Source organism: Thamnophis elegans, chromosome 4, assembly GCF_009769535.1.
Source record: "Thamnophis elegans isolate rThaEle1 chromosome 4, rThaEle1.pri, whole genome shotgun sequence".
NCBI classification, from domain to species: Eukaryota; Metazoa; Chordata; class Lepidosauria; order Squamata; family Colubridae; genus Thamnophis; species Thamnophis elegans.
The window spans coordinates 74,988,081-75,015,761 of record NC_045544.1 but is presented as its reverse complement, the minus strand read 5'-3'; the positions used below and the strand labels follow the sequence as shown (position 1 = coordinate 75,015,761).

Below are 27,681 nucleotides of genomic sequence, written 5' to 3'. Positions count from 1 at the left end.
GCGCAACACAGCAGCAGTGATGAAGTGACCACGTTCACCACCTCCTGCAGCTCAAAAATAATAAGACCTTCCCGAAAATAAGGCCAAGTGCTTATTTCAAAAGAAAATAAGACCCGGTAGCTTGAATCTCTCCTTGATCAGTTTCCATCCATTATTGCTTGTCTGGCCTTCCGTTACCTTGGAAAATAGCTTGACTCCCTTCCCCTGTGGCAGCCCCTCAAATATTGGAACACTGCTATCATATCTCCCCTGGTCCTTCTCTTCACTAGACATGGAGCTGTGTGCACTCATCCATCCTTGCTCAGACTGGTACCAGGACTCAGCCCAGGAGTTGGGGACCCTTGCCCTAGTGGTCAATATACAGTGGTGGCAGCAGTCAAAACAGCTAATTCAATCTTTGGTTGTATAAACAGAGACCTAGAATCAAAATTGCATGAAGTATATTAGTACCAATTAAGAAAACCTTAGTAATATTACACCTGGAATACTGCATCCAGGACTAGGGGTTACATAATAGGAGTATTCCAGTATTTGAGGAGATGCCACAAAGAAGAGCCAACTTGTTATTATAGAAAGGTCAACTTATTTTCCAAAGCACCAGAGGCAGGACAAGAAACAATGGATGGAAACTAATCTAGGAGAGAAGCAACCTGGAATTAAGGACAAACATCCTAACGTGAGAACAAATAACCAGTGGAAGAGGTTTTTAAGAAGAGCCTGGACAACCACTTTCTGAAATGGTATAGGGTCTCTTGCTTGAGCAGGGGATTGGACTAGAAGACCTCCAAAGTCCCTTCCATCTCTATGCTGATTATTTGTATTTTTTTAAAAAAAATTATTAAAATTATTTCTCTAAAATTACTATGGCTCAGGATCTCAGCTATAAAAATAAATTGTTAGTTTTAAAATTTAGTATTTTAAATATTAGCATAGCTACTACTGCCTTGGGGCCCCTTGGTTCTACCATCTGCTATATCATGCTAGATGATGAATAACTTTGAAGTTAAGCCAACCTACGCACAGAGACATAACAGCTTTCCATGCATACAGATCCCTAGATATTTTTCAGGCTAGAGGCAACCACATTTCATCAGCTTTATCACAGGAAATCTAACAGAACAGTTGGGCAGAATTACATTATGTTGCCAGCAAAAGTCAATAGAATTCATGCTGAACTGCAGCCTTAATACTTTCTTGGGAGCAATGCTGAGGGAGTTAAGAAAATGCATTTTTTGCTAAGCATAAAGGTAATGCCACTGTTAAAAGTAGGCACAGGCAAAGAAAGAGCAGTAGGTTGGGGGGAAAAAACTACATCTACTCACAGGAAGAGGTATGTAGAATTCAAGCCTCTCCTTGTTTAGTGACTGCGATTGGTTCCATCAAAATGTTCACTAAGTCAACATCACTGGTTATACCATCTAATTCAAGTCAAGTTATATAGTACACTAAGCCTGACCCATGTTTTCCTTTTTGCCCCCTCACAGGGCAGAGAGGTTGTTTATACAAGTAATCTCTTCCTGAGCTGTTTTTTCTCATAGAATGTCCCTAAAAATGTGCAAGTTAACAAGCTCATCCTTATGACTTATATTAGTTGATTAGAACCTCCAGCTGGTTCCTGCTGCTGTCTGAAACTGACCAGACTTTAATCAGTTTCACGCTGAAGGCTTTTGTAGTCAGGCACACAAAAATTGGTCCTAAATGCACACACCTTGGCCTAAAAATGAGTTTTTAAATCACTGTATTTGTAAATGGTCACCATCCAAGGTAATTGTTAAGCGAGGAGTGGTTGTATTGTGCCTGATTCCTTGGACTTTTTTGATGCAACAACTCTACCAAAGGCTTTTTGGAACAGAATAATCTGAAGCTTTCTTATTGCTTCCAATTGCTTAATTGTAATCTGCTTTCAGTTTTTAGTTTTGAAAATAGCATTAAACTTTCTTTTAAATAAATAAATAAATAAATAAATAAATAAATAAATAAATAAATAAATAAATAAATAAATAAATAAACCCATTAGCCTGTGGGATCAGAATTGGAGAACGCCACCATTCTCCACAAGTCTACTCATTGATCTCCTAGCTGCCTATGAAACCAGTAGCACCTATGGCAGAAATATGGGGTTGGGTTATGCGCCTATGTAATAAAAGAAGCCCTCTGCTGTTCTTCTGGGTTTTCTGCACAAGGGACAGGTCCTTCACCGTTTGATTGGGTAAATGAGGTATTTGGACATTGTTAAAAGGCTACATTGGGTTGCTTTATGTTTTTCTAACATTTTGCTGGGGTGCCTTTTAGATTTTGAGTCTCAGAATTTTCCTGATGAGGATCTCTGCCTGCTTGAGGGAACCACAAATTGCTTACACAGTTCTGTTCCACAAACAGTGACTCTGCAGAAAAGCAAGTGACTGGCCCTGCTGGACCCAATTCTGTTGCCTAACTCTGCAGTAAGGTAAGTAATGGCCAGGTTGGGCGAAGGCTTCTTAATGTAAGTCTTTGTAACCAATATGTTTCGGTTTGAAATATTTGTATGTGTCATTTGTGTATTTGTTGACTGATATTGGTGATGTGCAGGTTTACCAGCTAGACAGTCATAGGTATATAAAATGCTAAGTGAAAATGGCCACAGTAGCAACTCCATAGCTATTACAATAATTTAGAATGACCGGATATTCAAAGAAGAATATGAAAAACCTTTGGCAAATTATGCTTAAAGATATCAGTGCTATGCAGTGGTAAAATACTGGCATTAAAATCAGTACTGATATATGTTTATAAGATTTTAGAATTACAAGAATTTAGATGCTAAGGTATCAATTCTGTATGTTCAGATTTTTTTAAAAAATAAATTTGATTCTTCAACAGCATACTCTAAACTTCTGTTTCGTGTCTAAATTTCTCTCGCTCAAAAGAATCTAATAATCTGTAGGCTTCATTGAAGTTTAACAATCTAAACAGCATTGATATTTTTTGTCCTTTGAGGGGAGTATTTGTCAGGTAAGATAAAAGAACTGGAAGACTTTAACAAGGATGAAAACATTAAGAATGAGATTTAAGTGTTTTCCCATAATCTCAATTGATTCTCATCTGCAAATACTAATCCATGCAATAACATTGCAAGAACAAAGCTGAAAAGACCCATTTGCCGTGTAGCTTTTAATTCTGCTCTGATTCTAAAGAAGCTACAAACAATGTCTAAAATTACAGTAATGTCCTATACTTTCAGGAAAAAAATGTACAGACTGAACTTTGAGCCAGTTACGCTGATTTTTTTGAACTGAATATACTTTACAATAGTCTTTAAATATTTTTCACATTTACAACATAATTTAATGTTATACTGACCACCAGGAGGCACTACATGATTGGTTTCATCCTATAGCAGTGTTTCTCATCCTTTCAGATATCACCCTGGATTATCTTGCTAACTGAGGAATTCTGGGAGTTTCATGCATATGAAAATTGCCAAGATTGAGAAACACTGTACAACAGTTTTGAGACTCACAGCTTAACTGTGCTTTTGTGTTGCTTACCATTAAAGGGGGGGGGGGGGGATGCAATGATGAATTGTCAGATTATTTGCTTTCTTTGAATAGCAGTAACCAAGAAATATATTTATTTTTGATATAATTAGTTGAGTGGGTGTTATTTTAAGACAGAAACTACAACTTAGTTTCAGTTTCTAATTTCTTGTCTTAGATATCCTGATCCCCTCCCATAACAAATGAAATGACATTGCTGGACTCCTGTGAGAAATTTGTGAGTTTGCAAGATTCTGGTTTGAAGCAGCAAAAAACGGCCTCTTCTTTACAGTCCTCTGGTACAGTCCTCCACTTTGGCATAACATGAACAGCATATAAAAGACAAGAATGATTTTTTTTTAAAGATAGAACAGAGCACTTTAAGTAAGTCAATGTAAACTTTATAGATAGAAATGCCCTTTAACTGAAAACCAAAGAGGCTAAACTCGTAAATTACTTGGGGAGACTGTTATGTACATTATCTACCACCCGATTCATTTCAAAATGCTATTGTACTAAAAGTCCAGGGAGGTCAAGAAGAGAAGAAATAGTATAGTGAGGAATAGGAGATGTTTCCTTGGGAACTATTCCAGTTTTATTTATCCAAACGGTTGCCTTTAAACCTGCATTCAACCCTCCTTGGATGTCCGTGTCTAAAGAGTCTCCAATCATCACACAGTCCTCAGCCTGGACTCCTAGAAGTTCACAACAGTGAAGGAAAATGGATGGCGATGGTTTCTCTTCTTTCTGCTCTCCTCCTACAACAATTGCATCAAAAAATTCCTGACAGGCACAGGCTTCGATCTTTTCTCTTTGTGTCTCAGTGTCTCCATTTGTTAGCAGAAGCAAAGGGGCAACTTTTTTGAGGTCCCTGAGGATCTTGCGTGTTTCCTTTGTCAAAGTCAAGTGCTCCAGGCGGGTAGTCTTCCAAAGAAAATAACATTCTCTAGCCAGCTTCTGATTGGCTGTTCCTCCCTTTACTTCTTGTATAGCTCCTTCCCAATGTTGGATCCTTAGATTAGTAATGGATATTTTAGATGGATCAAAGCATTCTTTGGACAGCTTGGCTTGGAATCTTTCACACACCATGTCAGCTTCTCTTTCAGTGTAGTGATACTCATATTGTAAAATTCTGATTACCTATGAAAACAGAGAAATAAAAACAATGTAAGATTGGCTGAAGTTTCCTTCTGATGCCTTCCAGAAGTGCTGGAATCTAACTTCCAGAATTCCTAGCCAACATACATGCATACTGGATAGGAAGTTTGGAAACTGTAATTTAATAAAGTTAGAGCAGTGTTCCCGAGGCTTGACTGTTTCTTACACATGTGGAGTTCGGTTTATAGATTTCCCAGCTAGAAGTTGCTAAGGTTGGGAGGCATTGCTGTAGAGTCAAATGTCAGTGTTCACCATTTTCTCTTTGACAGATTGTTTAGCAATGAATTGTTTTTATTATAGAGTGATGAATAAATTGCAGAAAAAAGAGAGGAAAATAAAATGTTGTGGTTTTGTGTATTTGTATGAATGTACAAGCGTGCCAAACATCCCTGTCCTTCTGTCCCCAACTATTTGTATTCGTTTCTTTTGTTCATATCCATGTTTATATTTATACCTGCTATCTTGTACATGTTTGACAAACTAAAAATACAAATATAAATTTTAAACAATGTACAATATTTCTATACAGAAGAATACTTGTACAAACGTATTTTATAAAAATGTCAGTAAAGTTAATAAACAATTAGAATTCTAATTGTATTTTCTCCCATAGATCATAAATGAGTTTCCCAAAAATATACCCCATGTGTAGAAAACTGCTTATGAGAGGGAGTAAGGAAGGGGGAGAGGGGGCACAGACGGCTCTGCTTTAAGGTTCTTCCTCCAAGAGAGTGCTAAAGTTACATAAAAAAAACCACATATTGTGGAAATGTGGAATATATGTTTCAAAAATGTTACCAGCTGTAAGTATGTGTGTGAGTTCCATAAAGCAGCAGGATTAAATTAATCTAAGTCTCCCAGTCAGGTACAGTATTAACTTGGAGGCCTGCTATATTGCAAAGAGCTTCCCTCCCACTGTAGACACCTGTAGCAACAGAAAAGGTTTTTTCTTTAATGGTGAAGCTCACACATGTCAAGTGGGTTTTTTTAGCTGGTGCTATTGAAAATGTTCAATTTTCCCTGCATGGGAAATTAACTTGATGATGAAAAGACCATAATCAATGTGCAGCTTGAACTACAGCATGTCCCATTTTCAAAAGATAGCAAAGCATGTGGAACACATTCGTTCTGCTGATGCACCAGAATGAGATGGGGAGCCGTGATTTAAATTCAAAAGGCTTTCAAGAGCTAAAATAAACATTTTAGGGTGACCCCCCCCCCTCTGCTAATCAGCCTCTTGCAACCTCTACTTATGTGTTTCCCTTCCTCGTGCACGGGAGGAAGGAAGACGGGCGAATGGCAAATACCTCTGCAATGGCTGCCCTGCTTGCAGACACAGTGTCGATCAAGGTGTTGTCCAAGTCAAAGAAAAGAGCTTTGATCCCATGCAGCCCATAGCGGCGGTTTTGCCCGGCGCCCGCCAGATCCCGATCTGTAAGCTCCGAGGCTGATTGGCTCATTTGCTCGCTTGGTTGGCGTAGAAACGAGAGACCGACATCCGAGTTCAACCGGACCTCCGTGGCTGTCGCCGTGGCGTGTTCCGCCGTGCATTAGATTTGCATACTCATTCGTCCGCGCTCACTTATGTATGTCAGGTTGTTTTTTCCCCCCTCTTCCCGCTAATTTGGGGACGCCTGTGAAAACCAATAGAGAAAGCTCGTAGTTAGTTTTGCCTTTGACACATCGCTTTCTGGTGTCACTTTCCCCCACACTTCATTCATTCATACATACATTCAAGACTTGCTCCTTTTTTGAGTTCTGATTTCACATGAACATGTCGATGCTTGGAGTTTTCAGTCGTTCGCTCATGCAAGGCAAAGGGGCCCAAGAGTGTTTTTTTTTGCCGATACGAACCTCCTATATTAATTGTCACTGAACAATTAATGGAAGACCACCAGGATTAATGATTAAAATGGGGAGCTGGAAAAAAAAAATCTCACCAGAAAACATCGGCCAGCCGCGTCCTTCGAAACTACTGTCTAGAAAAGTAAATGAATACGTCTGCGGAATCACCGAGCTCATCTGGGCTGCATTGAACACCCTTCCGTTAAGACAATCAAAGCCTTACATCTTTCCCATTCGTTTCAACGGATAGCGGCCACCCTATATCGCGTTCAACGTTGTAAAATCCTCATCCCGGAACCGAAAAGGCGAGCAAAAGAGTTTGCCACGCTCCGGTTTTTACGTAGTGTACGCGTAGCCTTTTCTCGCTAGAGACCGGGAGGGGGAGGGGCTAAACAGAACGTGAATTGGAATTGGCATTCTCCCCGCCCATTCTCCCCCCTCTCTTGGTGGAGGAGAAGAGCGCGTGCGCGGCACTGACGAACGCGGCCTCCGCCTCCCTCAGGTTCCCTCTCTCGGTCGCCCTCGCGGGGGGCAGCGTTCTGTCTTTTGAGCTGCAGATCAGTGGCTGGTGGTCACTTGAGTCCGACGGGGCGGTAGCATAAGTGTATTCCTGGGGCCCAAGTGCCTGATTGTAGCTAGAGCAAGAGAAGAAGAGAAATATATATTTAATATATATCTTGGTCTGATAATGCCTTGTCTGATATTCTGCAATGTATGTTTCCAGAAGCCCCGAGGAGCCGCTCTAAATTTCAACCTGACCAACTGCGGTCATGTCATCTGTGGGCAGTGTCTCCAGAAAGGTAACCTGCCCGAGGGGTGGCAGGACCTGGTAGCCTGTTGATAGCCAAGTGATATTCACTGGAGCTTGCTCTTCCCATTGGCTGGGTTCACACATTGGGTTAAGGCGTTAAGCCATGGTACTATGATTGCTTGTGTTGAACCTGGTTAACTGCGGTTTATTAAACTGCTGTATTAAGCTACGTATCGCAATAGGTGAATCAAGTCATTAAATTGTCTTGAGGGCATTTCTGACTATAACTCGGGTGGCACTCTTCAAATTACTATTCAAACATTTATAGCTTTAATATGATTTTTTAAATTTTGTTAATGATAGTTTTGATTTTTGATCTGGAGCCCTCAGAGTTGGCTATAAGAAGGACAGGGACACATGTATATTAGGATATATAAGGTTAGGTGCATATCAATTTTGAAAAAGTTAGCTTACATCTAGGGTTGATATTGATTCCTGGTAACTACTTCAAAATCAAGAATAGTAATTTATAAGAGACAGGAGATTAGTTAGCACTTAGGACAGTGGTAGCGAACATATGGCACGCATGCCTGAAGTGGCATGTGGAGCCATGTTGCCTGGCACATGTGGCATCGCCTGCTCCTCTTTTAGATTTCTGGCACGCATGCATGCATGATGATCAGCTGAACTTTGTGTGTTTGGTAGTGCCAGAAACGAAGACCAGCTGGTGTTCATGAACGACTGGAAACTGGAAGTTCATTTCCCGGGGTGTACATGCCCCCTAGGCCGCTCCTCTTCCGGATTGCCGCCCTAATAAGGGTATCCTAATATACAGGCATGTGCGCTGCTCGCTCCCTTTTTGGCACTCAGTGCCAAAAAGGCTCGCCATCACTGACTTAGGATGTTCTCTTACCCTTATTCAGATCTTCTCAATAGTGTAAATTACCGAAGGACATGGTCCTGAAATTTTAAAATTGGGAATGTGCTAATTTTACCCCAGTGTTTCTATAAAATGAAAGTTGAATCCTCTCATCCAAATCATAGACTTCTCATGTTTGAATAAATAATATTGATACACAGAGGCAAAAAAGGACTAAAACCCCCCAATTTCAGCCTAAACAAAATCCTGGCAAACCAGAAATTCTGGGGCAGATAGATGCTTGAAAAAACACTGCTGCCAAGTCTACATCAATTTTGTGCTTTTGTTCATCTGCTAATGGAAGGGGTTCCAGATTTCCTATTTTGGTGTTTATTGTTTAGAATTTTGTCTTTTTCATCATCTTAAAAATAATGATGCTGCTAGTGAGAAGCGGCCATCCATTTACCTTGGGAAATAAATCTCTACTCCATACTTTAGTGCAATGAAAGGAAACTTCCTGTCTTTTTTCTCTTTAAAAATGTTTTCACCAGATACCAGGTTCATATTTTAATTTAAAATTCTCTGATAATGCTCCAGCTACTACCTTACCTGTTAATAGTTGGCACCAAGAATAATAATGTACAGAATAAACTCAAATGTTTTTATATATAAATATAAAAGTGGGTTGAGATCCAGATATTTTCAAGGCAGTTCCAAGTGAATTGGTCTATTTGGTGCAGATAAACAAGGGGCCTGCTGAGGCTTCCCACATACAGAAAGATCTGACAAAAAGGGGCATTTCATGGAATATTCACCCTATAGAATAGTTTGTCCCGGGAGGCAACAGTGATCTTTGCTCTTTCAATATTCCAGAATCTTGCTAACCTGTGTTTTTCTCAAGGTCCGTCCAAAGCTATACCATTAAGAAGTGATAGAGTGCTGTGAATGAATGGTGAATGAGGCTGACATTATCTTATTGTAATAATGATATAATGAAATGACTGTTGCTTTGTTTTTATATTACTGATTTTTATCTTGGCTATTTTTCAACTGTAACCTTAAGAATTCATTGTGACTGAAGTGATATAAAGTCCCATAAATAAAAGCCAGCAGCTTCACATTTGGTCACGTTTCTTTTTAAATCATCCAACATATTAATAAAACATTCACAAATGTGTTTTCTAACCCAATACCTGGGGAATGAGCTAGGTTTTTACAGACTTGAAGATCAGCGGGACTAGGTCAACTCAGTTTGCCAAGGCTAAGTTTTTCCATAATGTACTGGATCTATTGCGACAGAGTACTTCGGTCTCATAAGATGACACTGGTTTAAATATGAGATCTGGAGCATATTGTTCATTTTTACTGGATGGGTAGAAACTGGGCAAAAATTAGTTTAGAAAAGCTAATTAAAACATGGAATTCTTAATTGCTGTCTGAGCTTGTTTGTTTGCAGATGTTTTATTACCCAACTAGATTGCCTCATCAATGCAATTCACATTGATGTTACCTAGTTGGGTAATCAAAAATCTGGAAACAAACAGCTAGCTCAGAAAGCACCAGAAAGTCTACAGTTCAACCTTGAGGTACACACCTTCTAATGACACAGTTGAAGTAGTCCTTGCATTACTGGGAAAGGCCCATTTCTGGTCAAATCTGAATATTTTGTTTAAGAAATTTTCATATAATTATTAAGGCCTTGTCTAAACATCTGTATTGCAATTATGTTTTAAAAAAGCATGATGAATATGCTGCTTTTTTTAAAAAAAAAAAGCTAATATAATTCCAAGTTATAATTATGAATGACACAATACAGAATGCAATTTATTAGATGTTACAATTTGTCAGTAAACTAATATATAGTACAGCATGCATTTATGTTGATTTTATAGGTAAAAAAGGTGATTGCATGATTTGCAGAGTTCCATGTCGTACAATACTTCTTTCAAAAAAGGTACAGAAAAAGTGACAAATAACTACCTTTTATTCAGTAATTGCAAAATGATGTAAGTATTATAATGTATAAAGTAATGTATATTTTTTATTTGTGCTGATAAATAAATAAAGGGAGACTAGTATAGATCTATTTCAAGCTATTTAGCTCTCATCAGCTAGCCATACCCTTACTGGGATTTGAACCTGGGCTATATTGCATACTAGGCATACAAGGCAGAGATCTTAGCCATTAGGCCAAGGCTCTTTATCCGTTATCAGCGAAGCCAGGGTGAAAGGTATCTATTAGATTTTTACAACCCCTGGTAAGCCCCAATTATGGGAGGAAGCTAACTGCTTCCATCATCTGTCATTCGGCTCGTCACAAGAGAGCCGAATGTGACGAGCCGAATGACAGATGATGGAAGCAGTTAGCTTCCTCCCATAATTGGGGCTTACCAGGGGTTGTAAAAATCTAATAGATACCTTTCACCCTGGCTTCACTGATAACGGATAAAGAGCCTGTGGCCTAATGGCTAAGATCTCTGCCTTGTATGCCTAGTATGCAATATAGCCCAGGTTCAAATCCCAGTAAGGGTATGGCTAGCTGATGAGAGCTAAATAGCTTGAAATAGATCTATACTAGTCTCCCTTTATTTATTTATCAGCACAAATAAAAAAAACACAAATATAACAAAGGCAACAGTAAAAAATATTGGGTTTCTGTCGTGATGGACTCTTGTGACGAGCCGAATGACAGATGATGGAAGCAGTTAGCTTCCTCCCATAATTGGGGCTTACCAGGGGTTGTAAAAATCTAATAGATAATGTATATTTTCATATACATTACAGAAATACCTACCATGTAATATGCAATAATGATTAAGGTGTTGTACTAGATAGGAACCATTTCAAGACCACTTTTAATTATAGAAGCTTTTGTTGAATGATTTGGATCCTGTCACTCTCCCTCAGACCAAACTGCTTTACATGGAGTAGCTAGCCAGAGAGGTATCCAGAAATCTTCATGTAAACAAAAAGACAGAAGCATTCCTTAAATGCTGGGAAGAAGTATTAAGAAGAGAATCAGGTTGACCTCCTCCCTGTCCAATTGGGCTACAAGAGGGAAGGGAAGAAAAATACCATCAGACTTGCAGGTTTCTATTATAATGTAACGTAATGTAATGTAACCTAATATAACATTTCATTACATTACATTAATAGTTTTAATCTTTATCTATTTGGAGAAGGAATGCTATGCACATGGCTTTGAATTCCTAGAAGGAAAACAGACTAAGTGTTGATGACAATGGTACAGCATTTTAAATAAGTGTATTCTGATCATGGACCTGTAGCCAAATATGTAAATATAGCGATATTTTTGGTAGTCTCCTTTAGCACCGTGACTTGGAATGTTTTTTTTTTTTTGCGTGATGCACACTAGACTTATAAATAACCTTTCGGTAATTTCATAAATATATCTCTAAAGAAGTTAGTATTTGTATTACTGAGCAGAGTTGCTTATTTAAATACTTGAGTTTTATGTATTTATTTGGTACAGGTGAATTCAGATATCCAGTCACTCTTTATGGGATTAGATGGGTTATGCAGAAAATATACCAAAGAAATCACACAAGTGAGTTATCTGAATTATTCTGAATATTTTTCATTATGAATACTGTATGCTAAATCAGAATTTCCCAAACTTTGCTGGTTCATGGTGTCCTTAATTTCTCAATAAATTTTTCCACAATACCTTGTGGTTCCTAAGCTGGGATACCCCAATGAACTCGCAGAGGTTAATGTATGTCTGACGGTTGCGTGTTTCCCTAAAACATTTAAAATATTCTGTGATTCTCTGTGAGTTCACTATGAGTTTGCATGGTTTCAGTACCATTATAATCTTTATCACCAAACTGACTACCAGCAAAAAATTGGATTTAGTATTGGTTTGTAATAAGATTAAGTTGCATCAAATAGTTATGACCTTTCATGTAACACTAATAGAAGATAAAATATAATTTTGATATGTAGTATTGAATATAAATGAAAATCTAGGCACGTTTTATCCATTCTGTGTAATGTTTAAATGTAATAAAACTATAAAATTGTATTATTAAATATACAATATCTTGCAAAATATGAAATTATAACATACATAGTAAGAATTTCCTGGCTGCAGTCACCCTTAGTAGTCAGAATTCCTTAAGCAAAAATTGGATAGTGCCACAAGTAAAGGTTTTCAGAAAATCAGGGAATTAGGTGATCCAAGCTGAAATATAGTTTAGCTGTGACCAGTGGTAAAGAAAATTAGTTGAACATTATTTTCCATGCTTGCAAGTAGTGCTATGGCCTTAAAAAGAAGAAAGACTTAAAAAAATAAGATAAGTCCCTTGCTAAAACAACATCATTTGCATATAAGGATTATATTGTAGTAATAAAAAACAGGATTCATCATTTATTATTCATGCTGAAATGTGTCTACAGATTAAGAAGTTCCCATCAAAGGGAGTGGAGGGAAGAAATGGTGTAGAGCCACATTCCTTCAGAAATTACTTAAGGAGCCTTGAGCGTTTTTTTCTTTTTTTCATGAAAAATAAAGCACTTACACCAAACTTTTATGGCATTTCCTGTTTTTAGGAATGTTTGCATTCTGGCTAAACTCACATTTTATACTAAGACTTAATGTGGTTTTAACTTAACATGTAAATTGTTCAGAATATTATGGCTTAGCATATATGAATTAGAAATATGGTTCATGCAATAATACAATAGCTTAATGTTGTGGCCCAGCAGGATCCGGTTGAGCTGCTGATGGACTTGGATAGCGAGGAACCATATGAGTTTGCCAGGGAAGATGTGGAGGACCCTGGACAGGGTTCAGACTCAGAGCAGGGATCAGAGAGGCTGGTTGGCCATCAGGAGGCGCCTGAGGCATGGAGCAGTGGGAGGATCAAAGGCAGTTTGTCCTTGATGCAAGATTAAGAAGGGCGGAGAAACGGAAGCAGCAGCTCCGGAGGCAGACTCAGATACGATAATTAAGCCCAGGTGGTTGTGGCTTGGCCCCTCCCAAGAGAGTATATAAGTGGAGAAGTTGGGAGGGGACATTTGCAGGACACAACAGTTTGAAACAGTATTGGAAAACTCTGTCTGTCTTGTATCTGTGCTTGTTGGATTTTGGGTTGCTGCCAACTATTCTTGCATGTGAGTCTTGTCTGAGCCTTCAGCCAAAGGAGTCGATAACTCCGTGATTAAAGAGTGGCAAACAGCCAAGCCTGTGTCTGGGTGATTCGCAGGTCGGAGGGGGGTCAGAACAGTTTTGTGTCCTGCCCCATACAAAACAAAAGCTACATTGAGCCACCATGGAACAGCTCCGTGATGACAATGCTCCACTGGCACAGCAGCTGGCTTTGCTGGCTGGCCAGATAGCTCAGCTTCAAGGGCCTGTTATTCCCCCCCCCCCCCCAGCCTCAGAGGAAATGTCCGGTTGCCATGCCTGACAAGTTTGACGGCACCCAAGCCATGTTTCCAGGTTTTTTAGGACAATGCCAGCTTTTTATCAGTCTGAGAGTGGAGGACTTTCCCACTGACCGGGCTAAGGTGGGATTCATTATCAGCTTGCTCTCAGGCTCCGCAGCTCGTTGGGCTCCTCCTTTGTTGTCCCAGGCTAGCCCTTTGCTGGATGATTTCGGGGGTTTTGCGATCATCTCAGACTCATGTATGAGGACCCCATTAAGGAGGAAACAGCCACCAGACTGCTCAAGACGCTGCAGCAGGGCTGGAGCTCCTTGCAGGACTATTGTCAGTGAATTCCGACTCCTTAGCCAAGATTTGGCTTGGAATGAGGCAGCCCTCATTGACAGCTTTCAAGATGTCGGACGACCTGCAGGATGAGCTGGTGCAGGTGGACAGGCCACCAATGTTCAACACGCTGATCCACCTGTGCTTGCGAATAGACGCTGGTTGCAGAGGCGGGGGCTTCGCTACACGTCCCAGGAGACCAGTGGGGTGCCAATCCCGCAGGAGACCCCAGCTCCACGGAAGGAGCCCATGGATTTGGGTGCCGTTAAACCCTGCTTGTCACGAACTGAGATGGACAGGGGGGGTTGTGTTTTTATTGTGGGGATCTTGGACACCTGGCCACAGTTTGCCCCAAGAAGAGTAGGGGGCCTGCAAAGTCTGGAGCCTACCCCTCAGCTCCAGAACAACTTGTCAGGAAACAGGCAGAGCCTGATCTGAGGGAGACCTTAGGTCGGGCGCACACTGAAATAGAGATTGACGGCCCTCCCCAGCACATGATCTTGGCAGCACGCATTCTCCTGTCTGATAGTCCGCCGGGGATTCCAGCCCACGCCCTGGTCGATTCCAGGGCTACCACGAACTTCATGGACAAGGCGTTTGCGACCAAGTATGCCGTCCCTCTGTGTCCGGTGGACCCACCGATGCTGGTCGAGACCATTGATGGCCGGGTGCTCCTGTCTGGGCCTATCAAGGCCGCCATGCAGCCCTTGCACCTGGTCCTCGGGGATCACAAGGAGGCCATCCAGTTTTACATTGCTTTGGGCCTGCATTTCCCTGTGGTCCTCGGCTTGGCTTGGCTGCGGGCGCACGACCCTCAGATTTATTGGTTCCAGAACCTGGTCACGTTCCCGTCCCTGCAGTGTGTCGACCATACCCGTCACATCTGTGCAGGCAGGTGCTCAGTTCGCCCCGGGTGTCCTTGCTGCCAGACTTAGCGGAGTTCGCGGACGTCTTCAGCGAGCAGGAGGTGGACCAAATGCCGCCGCACTGGCCTTATGACTGCCTCATTGACTTGGTACCGGATGCGAAGCTCCCCGTGGGTCCCCTGTACTCCATGTCTGACCTGAAGTTGGCCGCATTGCGGGACTTTCTGGACAAGAACCTTGCCTGGGGTTTTATCCAGCCCTCATCTTCGCCACTGTCTGCCCCTGCCTTGTTCGTCAAAAAGAAGACTGGGGATCTGGGACTCTGTTGCGATTATCGTCGCTTGAATGCCATTATGGTGCGCAACCGTTACCTGCTGCCCCTGATTCCTGAGTTGTTGGAGCGGCTCCGGGAGGCGACGGTGTTCACGAAACTAGACTTGCATGGCGCTTATAACCTGGTCCGAGTCTGGGCGGGGGATGAATGGAAGATGGCCTTCGGCACCCAGTACGGACATTTTGAGTACACAGTCATGCTGTGGACCAATGCCCCGGTAGTCTTCCAGCACTTTATGAATGATATCTTCTGGGACCTCTTGGATCAGTTTGTCGTAATTTATCTGGACAACATTTTGATTTACTCGACTTCTCAGAAGGATCATCATCAGCACCTACGCCTGGTCCTGCAACGATTCCAGGAGCATCGTTTGTTTACAAAGTTGGAGAAGTTTCAGTTCTGGCAGACTACCATTGAGTTCCTGGGGCACTGTATCTCCCCTGAAGGAATTGTGATGGAGCTGGGCAAGGTAGAGACGTTGCGCATTTGGCAACCTCCTTGGTGAGTGAAAGATATCCAGCGACTCCTCGGATTTGCCAACTACTACCGGACCTTCATCCCCAGCTTCGCTTTCCTGACCATGCCCCTCACTTGGCTCCTGCAGAAGAAAGTGCCATTTCGCTGGGGGCCCACGGAACAACATGCGTTCGAGGCCCTGAAGCACGCCTTCATGAAGGAGCCGATCCTGAAGCACCCTGATCCCCATCGTTCATTTGTGGTGGAGGCGGACGCGTCTGACATCATGGTGGTGATTTGCAGGTTGGTGGGGGGTGTCAGAATAGCTTAGCATAATGTGTACTTTGAGTATCCATTTTGTCTACAGGTGATCAGTTCTTTACATTCATATTGGTAAAGTATTATGTTTGTACATGGTATGCAGTTTAGGATGAAACATTTCTGAAAGTTTGAAAGAAAAAGTAATCTTTAATGTTTGCTGCACTCCCACATCAATATGGTGCTTAGGAGTTAAATATAGACTTAGATATTTAATTTCTGTTAGATTTGTATTGCCTTCTTATAAATATTTTAACACTGTTTAACAATATCAATAATTGTTCCTGTGTTTTCTTAATTGTTAGATTGCCCAGTTTCAGGAAAAACACAGAAGACATTTATTAACACATTACAAAGAAAAGGTACTTTGGATTCATGTTGAATTGAATACTGTAGTATACTGAATCTTGATGAAGTCACATTCCTGGTGTGATATGTATAAAAAAAATATACTGGATCAAGTAATGTACTGTACTAAGTTTTTTGGTACCTTATCTAGCAGTTAAAATATTTTGCCTGAGTACTGATTCCTTAGTCTGGAATATTTCCATTAAACAACTGTTGACCATTAAACAACCGAGTTTTATAAATGACAAGAAATAATACAGAATTTAAATTACTGAAATAGATTATTCCATTCAGATTGCAAAACTGGAAGCATATCTTAAGAGAGCATCACAACAAATCCAGCATATACAACAATTGCAACAGTGAGTATTTTAATTATTAATATTATTGAATTTTGAATAGTTTCAAAGACATTTTGTATTTTTAAATAAGAATAATCCATTATAATAATTTATTTTCCATGAATAGTAACTTTTACTTGAAAACATACACCTGGACATTAGGAAAAATCATGATTAAGAAAAATAGCATGTTGTCTTATATTTTAGATTTAGATTTAGATTTTAGATTTAAAGTTTATTTATATGCCGCCCTTTTCCCTGGGGGGACTCAGGGCGGCTTACAACTTAAAAGGGGGTGAGACAAACTTTTAACATATAAGACAAATACATAATTAAAACACAACATTCATACTATTCGGGCGGGTTGTAGTCTTAACCCCAGGCCTGACGGGATAGCCAGGTTCTGAGGGCTGTGCGGAAGGTCTGGAGGGTGGTGAGGGTACGAATTTCCACGGGGAGATCATTCCACAGGGTCGGAGCTGCCACCGAGAAGGCTCTCCTCCGCGTAGTTGCCAGTCGACATTGACCGGCAGATGGGACTCGGAGGAGGCCTAACCGGTGAGATCTAATAGGTCGTGTGGAGGTAATTGGCAGTAGGCGGTCTCTCAAGTATCCAGATCCACTACCATGGAGGGCTTTATGGGTGGCAAGTAGCACCTTGAAGCGTACCCGGAGATCGACAGGTAGCCAGTGCAGCTCGCGGAGGATAGGTGTTATGTGGGTGAAACGAGGTGCACCCACAATCGCTCGCGCGGCCGCATTCTGGACTAGCTGAAGTCGCCGAATACTCTTCAAGGGCAGCCCCATGTAGAGCACATTGCAGTATTCCAGCCTAGAGGTCACAAGGGCACGAGTGACTGTTGTGAGAGCCTCCCGGTTCAGGTAGGGGCGCAACTGGTGGACCAGGCCAACCTGGGCAAATGCCCCCCTGGTCACAGCTGACAAGTGATGTTCGAAAGTCAGCTGTGGGTCCAGGAGGACTCCCAAGTTGCGGACCCTGTCTGAGGGGCGTACTGTTTGACCCCCCAGCCTGAGAGATGGGATACTAGCCAAATTGGTGGGAGGGAAACACAACAGCCACTCGGTCTTATCTGGGTTGAGCACGAGTTTGTTAGCCCTCATCCAGTCACTAACAGCTTCAAGTCCCTGGTTCATCACTTCCACCGCTTCATTGAGTTGGCACGGGGCGGACAGATACAACTGGGTATCGTCCGCATACTGGTGGTATTTTATCCCGTGCCGCCGAATGATCTCGCCCAGCGGTTTCATGTAGATGTTGAAAAGTAGGGGGGACAGGACCGAACCCTGCGGCACCCCATATGTTAGGGGCCTAGGGGTCGATCTCTGCTCTCCAACTAACACCGACTGCGACCTGTCCGAGAGGTAAGAGGAGAACCACCGCAAAACAGTGCCTCCCACCCCCACCTCCCGCAGTCGTCGCAGAAGGATACCATGGTCGATGGTATCGAAAGCCGCTGAGAGGTCAAGGAGAACCAGGATGGAGGCGTAGCCTCCGTCCCTGGCTCTCCAGAGGTCATCGGTCAATGCGACCAAAGCGGTTTCTGTGCTGTAGCCAGGCCTGAAGCCAGACTGGAATGGGTCAAGATAGCTAGCTTCCTCCAAGGACCGCTGGAGCTGAAAGGCCACCACCTTCTCAACAACCTTCCCCACAAAGGGGAGGTTGGAGACTGGACGATAATTGTTAAGAACGGCTGGATCCAAAGATGGTTTCTTCAGGAGGGAATCAATTATTCCATTATTTGAAATTTAAAATTGGTATGTATGTATGTATTTGTGTATATAATATTTATAACATATAAACTTTAAAAAAAACTTAAATATTTGACCCAAGCTTAATATTTTTACCTTATTCAATTATTTAAATATTCAACATATTTTATCAGTCGGAATTCATCAAAGGAGGTAGAAGTGCCACCTTCAGTAAGGAAAGTAAGTTTTTTCTTTCTTCTTTATATACCAAGATACAAATAGTTCCAGTTATCATTCTACTGTTAAATGTTAGATGAGCTTTGTGGAAAACATTCTCTGTTATTTAGGATACTTCTTATCTTTACTTCTTAAAGGCACACATGCTGAGGTGATCACTAATTGTTTGAAAAGCAATGATGCTCAAATTACATATGAAGTATAAGATGAGACTATAAAATTGACAGCTATTGCATTTTATTTTTGTCTATAATCTGTTGCTTGAATTTAACTAAAAAACTAGTATTTGGCAACTGCTGCAATTGAAGTGAGTGTATCAGTGGTGGGTTGCAAATCCCATTCCAACCCCGTACGGTTGGAACGGGGCCGGCAGCATCCTCATGGATGCGCGCAGTGCATGCATGTGTTCAAGTGTCTCTGTGATGCTCTAGCTGCTCCGCGGAGCATCGCGCAGGCGTTGTACACACAATGTGCCTGCACGGAAGGGCAAAAGCCTTTAAACTCTGGTAAGGAGCTTGGGCAGGCGGGTGGGCCCTCCGGAGCACCATACCAGAACGGTATCCAGTGCTTTGGGCTGGCTCCGGTACGCGTGTACCGGGGCGTATCGCCTGCAGCCCACCACTGGAGTGTATGGTTCATTCTGATCTGTTCCCTCATATTTAATTTAAAAAATTGCCTACATTAAATGATTTCAAGGAAAGAAGCTTGCAAGTAATGGTTTCCTATTTTTATCTGCAAACTGGCAAAGTTTCAGCTGATAGCCTTTGACATATGTATGTCAAAGTCATGATATGTATACATATCATGCTATTTTGTTTGGGGGTAAACGGTATTGCACAAAATACGGAAAAGTTGTAAGGGTAAGCCAAAAAAACAGAGGCTCAAGAAGGAGAAAAAGTGTAATTAAAGTTTATTTAACTGATCCTTGTTTAGCAGACTGAATTCAAAGGATCCAGCTTTTGCTGGATATCTCTGGAATGATGGGCATCCAAAATAGTTCAGATGAGGCTATTAAATTTATTTTACCTGTTTTTGAGGCTCTCATTTACTCCTACTGATCATGATTTTTTCAGTGTTTGCAAATGTTGCAGTGTTCAGGTAGTCCTTGTCTTACAACAGATCATTTAGTGACCATTCAAAGTTACAGAAGCACTGAAAAAAGAGACCTATGACCGTTTTTCACACTTATCACCATTGCGGCATCCCCATGGTGATCAAACTTCAGACACTTGGCAACTGATTCGTATTTATGACAGTCGGGTGATCCCCCTTTACAACTTTCTGACAAGCAAAGTCAATGGGGAAGCCAGATTCAGTTACAGCTATTAAGGTTCATTGAAGGGCTGTGGGGAGAAAGGTAGTAAAATGAGGCAAAATTCATTTAACAACTGTCTCACTTAGCAAATTTTGGGCTCAATTGTGGTCATAAGTCAAGGACTACTTGTATACAAAAGCGCACATGCACTGACTTTCTCCCCTCCCCCCCTCCTCTTACTTTCTAATTTGTAATCTTCCATATGTCAAGGACACCATCAGATGGAGCCAATGATACTAATTCTTCCAACTATCAAGGCTTTAGTCAGTTGAGGCTTTCACATACAGTTTTAGGTTTTAGCAGTATAGAGAAAGTACCTTGCAAACCTATATTTTGTTGCCTGCAGTCCACCAAGGAGGAGACATGCAGCATACAAAATGTTTAGACTGACTGTTTCAGATTCTTGCTAGAAGATATTTATAACAGAGGGAGAAAATAATTTATTGTTGAGCCCATTAAAAACCCAGCTCTGTTCTTGTGATTTATCATAGGCTGAACCAAAATTTCTTTTAAGTAATAGAACCTAGTAATAATTCTTCTTAAAAAAGCAGTGCCTTAAAAGTCCTAAGTTCAGTAGCAGGGAAGCAAAAATACTTAATAAAATGAAATAATTACTTATACTATGTTTTTTGTTTATTATATTGTAAACATACAATATAATGTATTGTATTGAATTATACATAGACTGAAACAGTAACTGGCCCAACCAGAATATCACTGATAAATCCACCGCAAAATGGATATATGGGTAAGAGTAAATATTGTTTATTTGTTAATATATACCTTATGTTTGGGTTTAGCATTTCATAACAATTGTTGTTTTCTATATATTGCATATTCTGTCTGCTCCATGTAATTTGGTGAAGGAAGGAAGGATGGATGGATATTACTAATTTTTTTTAATGATCAGGGTTAAAAAAAAGAGAAAATTTACAGCTAAGACCAAGTGTAGAAATACGATAAATAGAATGAAAATAGAATGAAAAATGATATAACAGTGAGTAAATAGAATGATATAAATGATATAACAGTGCACACTATTATTTATCCAAATTGTTTCATAAAATTTGTGTTCCAGTCTAAAGAGGGAAGCAAATATTCAAGTTACAATAAAATAATTTGACTATATAAACCTAAATCTTAATAGCCATGGGAACTTCATTTAAGTTCCCATATAGGAGTCCCATGGCCAGGTTATTAAATCTGGCCGTAAAAAGGAAACTTAATTTTGATAGAGGAGTTAAAGAGCAGATATAAGTTGATTTCTGTATTTGCAGTTTGCATATTGCAGTTTCTGATATTCTCTTCCTGGTTCCCATAAGCTAATAGCGAAATTAGCAGAAAATTGGAAATTGTGGTTCAGTGAGGTCCTTGCTTAATAATCTGTGTAGTCCTTATTTAACAATGGCATTTGGGACTATTGGAACTGCTGACTCTAAGCAATATGGTTTGTGATATTGCACTTTATGGCCATGTCACTTTGCCATGACAATTCCAATTCAAATTGCTATCATTATTGTGTTTGGTCACCATTTTATATTTTATATATTAGGTACGTTTTAATATTAGGAGTTTTGATTTACTGTTTGTTTGTCTATTGTATGCTGCACAAAATAACACTATTTGAGTTGGCCGGCAGTATAGATCTATTAAATGAATATAGTACATGCACTTTATGACCCTATGTCCTGGAAGATCACATCTTGGTACTGAAAAGCCATTATTGGAGTCCATAAAACATAGAAGCTCAAGAAAGAATGGGATCCTTTAATGATTAGCAATAGCAATAGCAGTTAGACTTATATACTGCTTCATAGGGCTTTCAGCCCTCTCTAAGCGGTTTACAGAGTCAGCATATGGAGAGGGCTGTGCTAACAAGAGATCTAAGGCACATATTCTAAATATTTTTTGAAGTTTGCAGTTTTTTTCTAGAAATGTATTTTCAGAAAATGGATTACAGTATATAAATTATAATATAATTGAATCTGGAATATTATTTATAGGTAGTGTTACATGCAGAAGTTCTCAATTATCTGGAATGACATTTCAAAGAAACCCAGCAGGATCTATAAGGTAAAAAAAACTTTGCAGTGGGATTCAAAAAAGGTTATTTTTTTTCTCATTTTGGTGTTTAAGGCTTATTTCTGCTACCCAGAGCAGATGGTTTAATTGGCTTTGGTTTATTAAGATTTCTTGACAGAACTAGTATAGTGGGAAATTTTAGGCAATAAGTTTTATTAAAACAAGTTCAACCTATATTTTTTCTTTTATAATTACTGAATTAAATACAATTGCTGAATTAAATAGAATATTTTCTTCAACTATTAGCATCTTTCTTTTGGCTTATTTGAATTTATAGCAGTAAGTCCGCTGCATAGAAGAGACAATGTCTTAGAATCACTATATCTTCTAACAGGACTCTTCCCATTGTATCTATATTATCATTTCCTGAATAATAACATTTCTCAGTTACTCAGTTTGAAATAATGGAAAAAGTCCACTGCTACTGTAGTCAAAATGTGTATTCTACTTTCACTGTTATACAATGTTCTTGGTCATTTTATTACTAGATCATCTCCATTAAAAATGCTCAACAGTGGGAATTCTTACATATCACCATCGCCATTTGTATCATCACAAAACAGTAGAAATCATATCCCAAATACATTTGGACAGAAATCTACTCAGCATTATCAGTCCACATCTGCATCTTCGCTCTCATCTGGGATAAAACACCCAATCACTCTTGTTAACCTTTTACAGAGGCAGCATTTAGGTAGGTGAATTCCATGAAGAAGTAGAAATAATCCTAGCCAACATTAACTAGCTGCTTTGTGTAAAATATAATCTTTGGGACAATAGTAATGCTTTCTGATATTGACAAATGATGGTATCTTTGATTAAAAATACTGGATATTTATCTGGGCTTCAGCAGCATCATATTATATGTATGGCCCTTGTTTGTCCAGCGAAATATTCTTTTCCTCTTTTCCTCCCCATTCTGCAACCATTACACTTCCTCCAAATCTGCTTTGAAAGGTGTCCTAATCTTTTGGAACAGATTGGGAGGAGGGGACATGGGGGAATAACTGTTCTGCCAATGATGTTTGTTTGTTCTCCTTACTGTAGATGCAAACTTCAATGCAGTCATCTGCTGCTTCTGCAGCTAACTTATATTTATGGCTTTGCTTTACTAACTAAGATGCTAAGTAATAGTTATTGTTATGTACCCAAGTTTAAAAAAAAAAGAACCAAAGCTGCCACATAATAAAGATTTACAACTATAAAATTGCAGGATCCAATCTGAGGTGGTCACCATACCAGAGGTTTGTTCCTGGAGATTGAGAAATTCCCTGAGGATGGGTTCCAGCATGAGTCTGAAAGTTTGGAAAAACAAACCTCTGATTCCGGTGACTGACTAGATTAGATCCTGTTGTAGGTCTCAGAAATCCAGCAGGTGTCCAAAATGTCTGTCTGCCTTACGCAGAGTTTATTTGGCTTTTATACATTTTCAACAAGCAAAGCAAGACCATAGGTAGCAACAGCATCTTATTGGTACATTCTCCTTGTCAATCTCTAAGACCATCCCAGCCAGGGTAGAATCTCACGTAACACAACAGTTCCTGGTAGTGCCTGACTCTACTAATTAGGTGAGCTCATAGACAGTTGAGGTAATTGGTTACTAAGATATGGCAGTTTGCTGCGCATGTCTGTACATAACCTTTGTATAACCTCTGCATCCTGCAACATTATCCTGGGACACATATATTTGTCTTCATTCAACAGTTATGATTGTTTTATAAATCAGTTATTCATATAAGCAGAAATAATTACATCATGTAAGATCTTGGAAGTATATGGTTGTCATAGATTCTGGTTCACAGAAATACACAAATTATTTTGAACTTGACTGATATATATAACTTTTGATGGGTTGTAAGAAGTGGACCCGTGTCTGGACCCGTGTCCCTCCTGGCTGGTTGCCAACAGCAGGGAGGTGACACATGGCTGGATCCAGGCGGTCGTGACCGCCTCCCTTCGGGAGGGGCACTTCCCCGCCGTACTCAAAACGGCGGTGGTGAGACCCCTCCTGAAGAAACCATCCTTGGATCCAGCCATTTTAAACAACTTTCGTCCTGCCTCCAACCTCCCCTTCATTGGGAAGGTTGTGGAGAAGGTGGTGGCCTTCCAGCTTCAATGGGCCTTGGAGGAAGCTAGTTATCTTGACCCCTTCCAGTCCGGCTTCAGACCTGGTTACAGCACAGAAACCGCTCTGGTCGCATTGACCGATGATCTCTGGAGGGCCAGAGATGGAGGCTATGCGTCCATCCTGGTTCTCCTTGACCTCTCAGCGGCTTTCGATACCATCGACCATGGTATCCTTCTGCGGCGACTGCGGGAGGTGGGGGTGGGAGGCACTGTTTTGCAGTGGTTCTCCTCCTACCTCTCGGACAGGTCGCAGTCGGTGTTGGTCGGGGGGCAGAGATCGTCCCTGAGGCCCCTAACATGTGGGGTGCCGCAGGGTTCGGTCTTATCCCCCCTACTATTTAACATATACATGAAACCGCTGGGCGAGATCATTCGGAGGCACGGGATAAAATACCACCAATATGCGGACGATACGCAACTGTATCTGTCCGCCCCGTGCCAACTCAATGAAGCGGTGGACGTGATGAACCGGGGTCTTGAGGCCGTTAAGAACTGGATGAGCGCTAACAAACTGGTACTCAACCCGGACAAGACCGAGTGGCTGTTGTGTTTCCCTCCCAACAATTTGGCTAATGTCCCAACACTTAGGCTGGGGGATCAAATTTTATACCCCTCAGATAGGGTCCGCAACTTAGGAGTCCTCCTGGATCCACAGCTGACTCTTGACCACCAGTTGTCAGCTGTGACCAGGGGGGCATTTGCCCAGGTTCGCCTGGTCCGCCAGTTGCGGCCCTACCTAAACCGGGAGGCTCTCACAACAGTCACTCGAGCCCTTGTGATCTCTAGGCTGGAATACTGCAATGGGCTCTACATGGGGTTGCCCTTGAAGTGCATCCGGCGACTGCAGTTAGTCCAGAATGCAGCCGCGCGAGTGATAGTGGGCGCACCGCGGTTCGCCCACGTTACACCTATCCTCCGCGAGCTGCACTGGCTACCTGTCGGTCTCCGGGTGCGCTTCAGGGTACTGATGACCACCTTTAAAGCACTCCATGGTAGTGGATCTGGGTACTTGAGAGACCGCCTTCTGCCGATTACCTCCCTCCGACTGATTAGATCGCACAGACTGGGCCTCCTCCGAATCCCATCCGCCAGTCAATGTCGACTGGCGACTACACGGAGGAGAGCCTTTTCTGTTGCAGCTCCGACCCTGTGGAACGATCTCCCCGTCGAGATCCGCACCCTCACCACCATCCAGACCTTTCGCGCAGCCCTCAAGACCTGGCTCTCCCATCAGGCCTGGGGATAGGTTCCCAATTTACCCGCCCGAGTGTTGACTGTTGAATGAAAGTTGTGTTTTATTATTTTTCTTTTGTTCACATTTTGTTTGTTTTTTGATATTGCACCCCCTTCCCCGTGATTGTAAGCCGCCCTGAGTCCCCTCGGGGAAAAGGGCGGCCTATAAATCTTAATAAATGAAATAAATGAAAATGAAAATGAAATGAAATGTTAACAAATGTTTTATGATAGCTAAACTATGCTCCTGCTCTAATACTTTGCCTATCTTTATAAATTAAATGATTTTGTGATAAATGTGGTTCTTTAAGCATTTGCAGTTAAATGCCTGCCAATTTTATTTGCTTTTTCTCATTACTGTATCAAGGCAGTTTGATTACAATTAACTATGAGAGGGATCTTGGAATCCTAGTGGACAACCATTTAAATATGAGCCAGCAGTATGCAGCACTGCCAAAAAAGCCAACACAGTTCTAGGCTGCATAAAAAAGTGGGATAGGATCAAGTGAATAACGTGAAGGGTTAATACCACTTTATAATGCCTTGGTAAGGCCACACTTGGAATACTGCATTCAGTTTTGGTTGCCACGATGTAGAAAAGATGTGGAGACTCTAGAAAGAGTGCAGAGAAGAACAACAAAGATGATTAGGGGAGTGGAGACTAAAACATATGAAGAACGGTTGAAGGAACTGGGTATGTCTAGTTTAATGAAAAGAAGGAGTAGGGGAGACATGATAGCAGTGTTCCAATATCTCAGGGGTTGTCACAAAGAAGAGGGAGTCAAACTATTCTCCAAAGCACCAGAACAAGAAGCAATGGGTGGAAACTAATCAAGGAGAGAAGCAACTTAGAACTGAGGAGAAATTTCCTGACAGTTAGAACAATTAATCAGTGGAACAGCTTGCCTCCAGAAGTTGTGAATGCCTCAATGCTGGAAGTCTTTAAGAAGTTGTTGGATAGCCATTTGTCTGAAACGGTATAGGGTTTCCTGCCTAAGCAGGGGGTTGGACTAGAAGACCTCCAAGGTCCCTTCCAACTCTTCTATTGTATTGTATTGTATTGTATTGTATTGTATTGTATAACAATTCAATATTTCATTTGAGAGATAAAGATTCTAGTTTGAATTTTCCTTTTATAGGATCTACTAATCTTCCTGGACGCTCATTACAAAAATGAAATTACCTGCAAGCTCCATTTGACCTGAAGAATTCATCTATTCTATATTTTATTTTTATAGAAATGTACATTAGGATTCTAATACTTGATCTGGTTTGATTAAACACTATTCGAGATAAATCTTTTTTGTTGTTTCTATTTATTATACTTTTTTCCCTGGGTAATCTTCCCTCTCCATAACTATGAGTTCTTTGTGACTTCATCTTGATCAACAACTCATACAGAACTGCTTTGTGAAGCAATATGGCACTCTCACTTATACAAGTCACTAAGTGATTATATTGATTCATTTTGCATGTTTGAATTGTTTTCTACTGTCCAGTATATCTGGCTTCTATTTAAGCCTGAGTCAACTGTCTTTGAAGGATTTGAGGCAACCTGATATACTTTCTGAAACTAATTGCATTTTTTCATAATGCAAGCATCTTGCTGAGGCAAATCCATGCTGCCTCAATAGGCCTACAATTTGGTGCTATCCAACTTCAGAGATCCAACTTTTGAATTCTGCCCTTTTGGGACAGATAATAAATATCTAGGAAACACTGCAAAATGTGCTAATTTACCAGTATTGGGAAGGTGAAAAAGACATTCTATTTTAAATTCTACTCTTTGACACATCTGCTCTTGAATTCTACTTTTTTCACAGATGCGTTCAGTGAACCTTTGTAAAATTTCACCTCTTCACCATTGTAGTAAAGCAGCTCCACCCACCCATTAGAACAGAGAAATGCAATTTGTTTATCATTTAAAAGAAATGCAATTCATTAACAGAGGGATGCAGTTTGTTTAGTCTCAAAGAGTATCATGAAAAAGGCCAAAGTCCATAAAAGTTTTGTACTGAGTTGTGCAATTGGTCAAAGGAGTTTGCAGGTTTAGTTGCAAGCAAAAGTAAAATCAGGACTTCAAGTCTGAAATGTAATGGAATTATATTTAGACTGCAGTTCACTTACTCCTTGTTCACTGGCTGAATTATACTATATTCATTAACATTTACCATTTACGTCACAGAATTATCAATTGATTATGAATTATTAGAATAAAACCATATAAAACTAAGCCACATCAAGTAAGCATTGTCAGGTTCATGTATTTCATATTTTATTTGTGAGGGTTTTTTTCTTTTCAAGAAAAACGTCAGGGACTGTTTTTCAGTTAAATGTAAAATGACTTCCTGATTATATAAAGGAGGTGGGTATTGCCTGGGTAGTGGAAAGGTTTGTAGATGGTAGAAGCCATTGTGCTCAAATCTACCTTGTCCTCTCCATGGAAGAGACAG

The 27,681-nt window shown here is 40.8% G+C and overlaps 2 protein-coding genes across 7 annotated transcripts in view; one reads left to right on the top strand and one right to left on the bottom strand.

Annotated features, from left to right (window-relative positions):
- Positions 1–3,900: 3,900 nt before the first annotated feature.
- NANP (N-acetylneuraminic acid phosphatase) overlaps positions 3,901–27,681 on the bottom strand; it is a 53,490-nt gene continuing 29,709 nt past the window's right edge. Inside the window, exons 1-3 of one of the 3 annotated variants that reach the window (XM_032216774.1) lie at positions 6,614–6,902; positions 5,981–6,307; positions 3,901–4,655 (exon numbers count right to left, since the gene is read on the bottom strand). In XM_032216774.1, the coding sequence (XP_032072665.1) occupies positions 4,023–4,655; positions 5,981–6,133 (786 nt within the window). In that variant the 5' untranslated portion in view covers positions 6,134–6,307; positions 6,614–6,902 and the 3' untranslated portion in view covers positions 3,901–4,022. The other 2 variants (XM_032216775.1, XM_032216776.1) reach the window with 2 other exon arrangements.
- Positions 6,956–27,153, top strand: LOC116508231 (probable E3 SUMO-protein ligase RNF212). 4 transcript variants are annotated; one of them, XM_032216771.1, is made up of 11 exons: positions 7,252–7,318; positions 9,030–9,080; positions 10,021–10,082; positions 11,622–11,696; positions 16,141–16,197; positions 16,478–16,545; positions 18,429–18,474; positions 20,471–20,534; positions 21,790–21,859; positions 22,357–22,562; positions 26,368–27,147. In XM_032216771.1, exons 2-11 carry the CDS (start codon positions 9,074–9,076, stop codon positions 26,403–26,405), a joined length of 693 nt encoding a protein of 230 aa, XP_032072662.1. In that variant the 5' UTR covers positions 7,252–7,318; positions 9,030–9,073; the 3' UTR covers positions 26,406–27,147. The 4 variants fall into 4 exon arrangements, with proteins under 4 accessions (XP_032072663.1, XP_032072660.1, XP_032072664.1 ...); XM_032216772.1 differs by lacking the exons at positions 7,252–7,318; positions 9,030–9,080 and adding an exon at positions 6,956–7,020; XM_032216769.1 differs by lacking the exon at positions 9,030–9,080 and having other exon boundaries at positions 7,027–7,318; positions 26,368–27,143.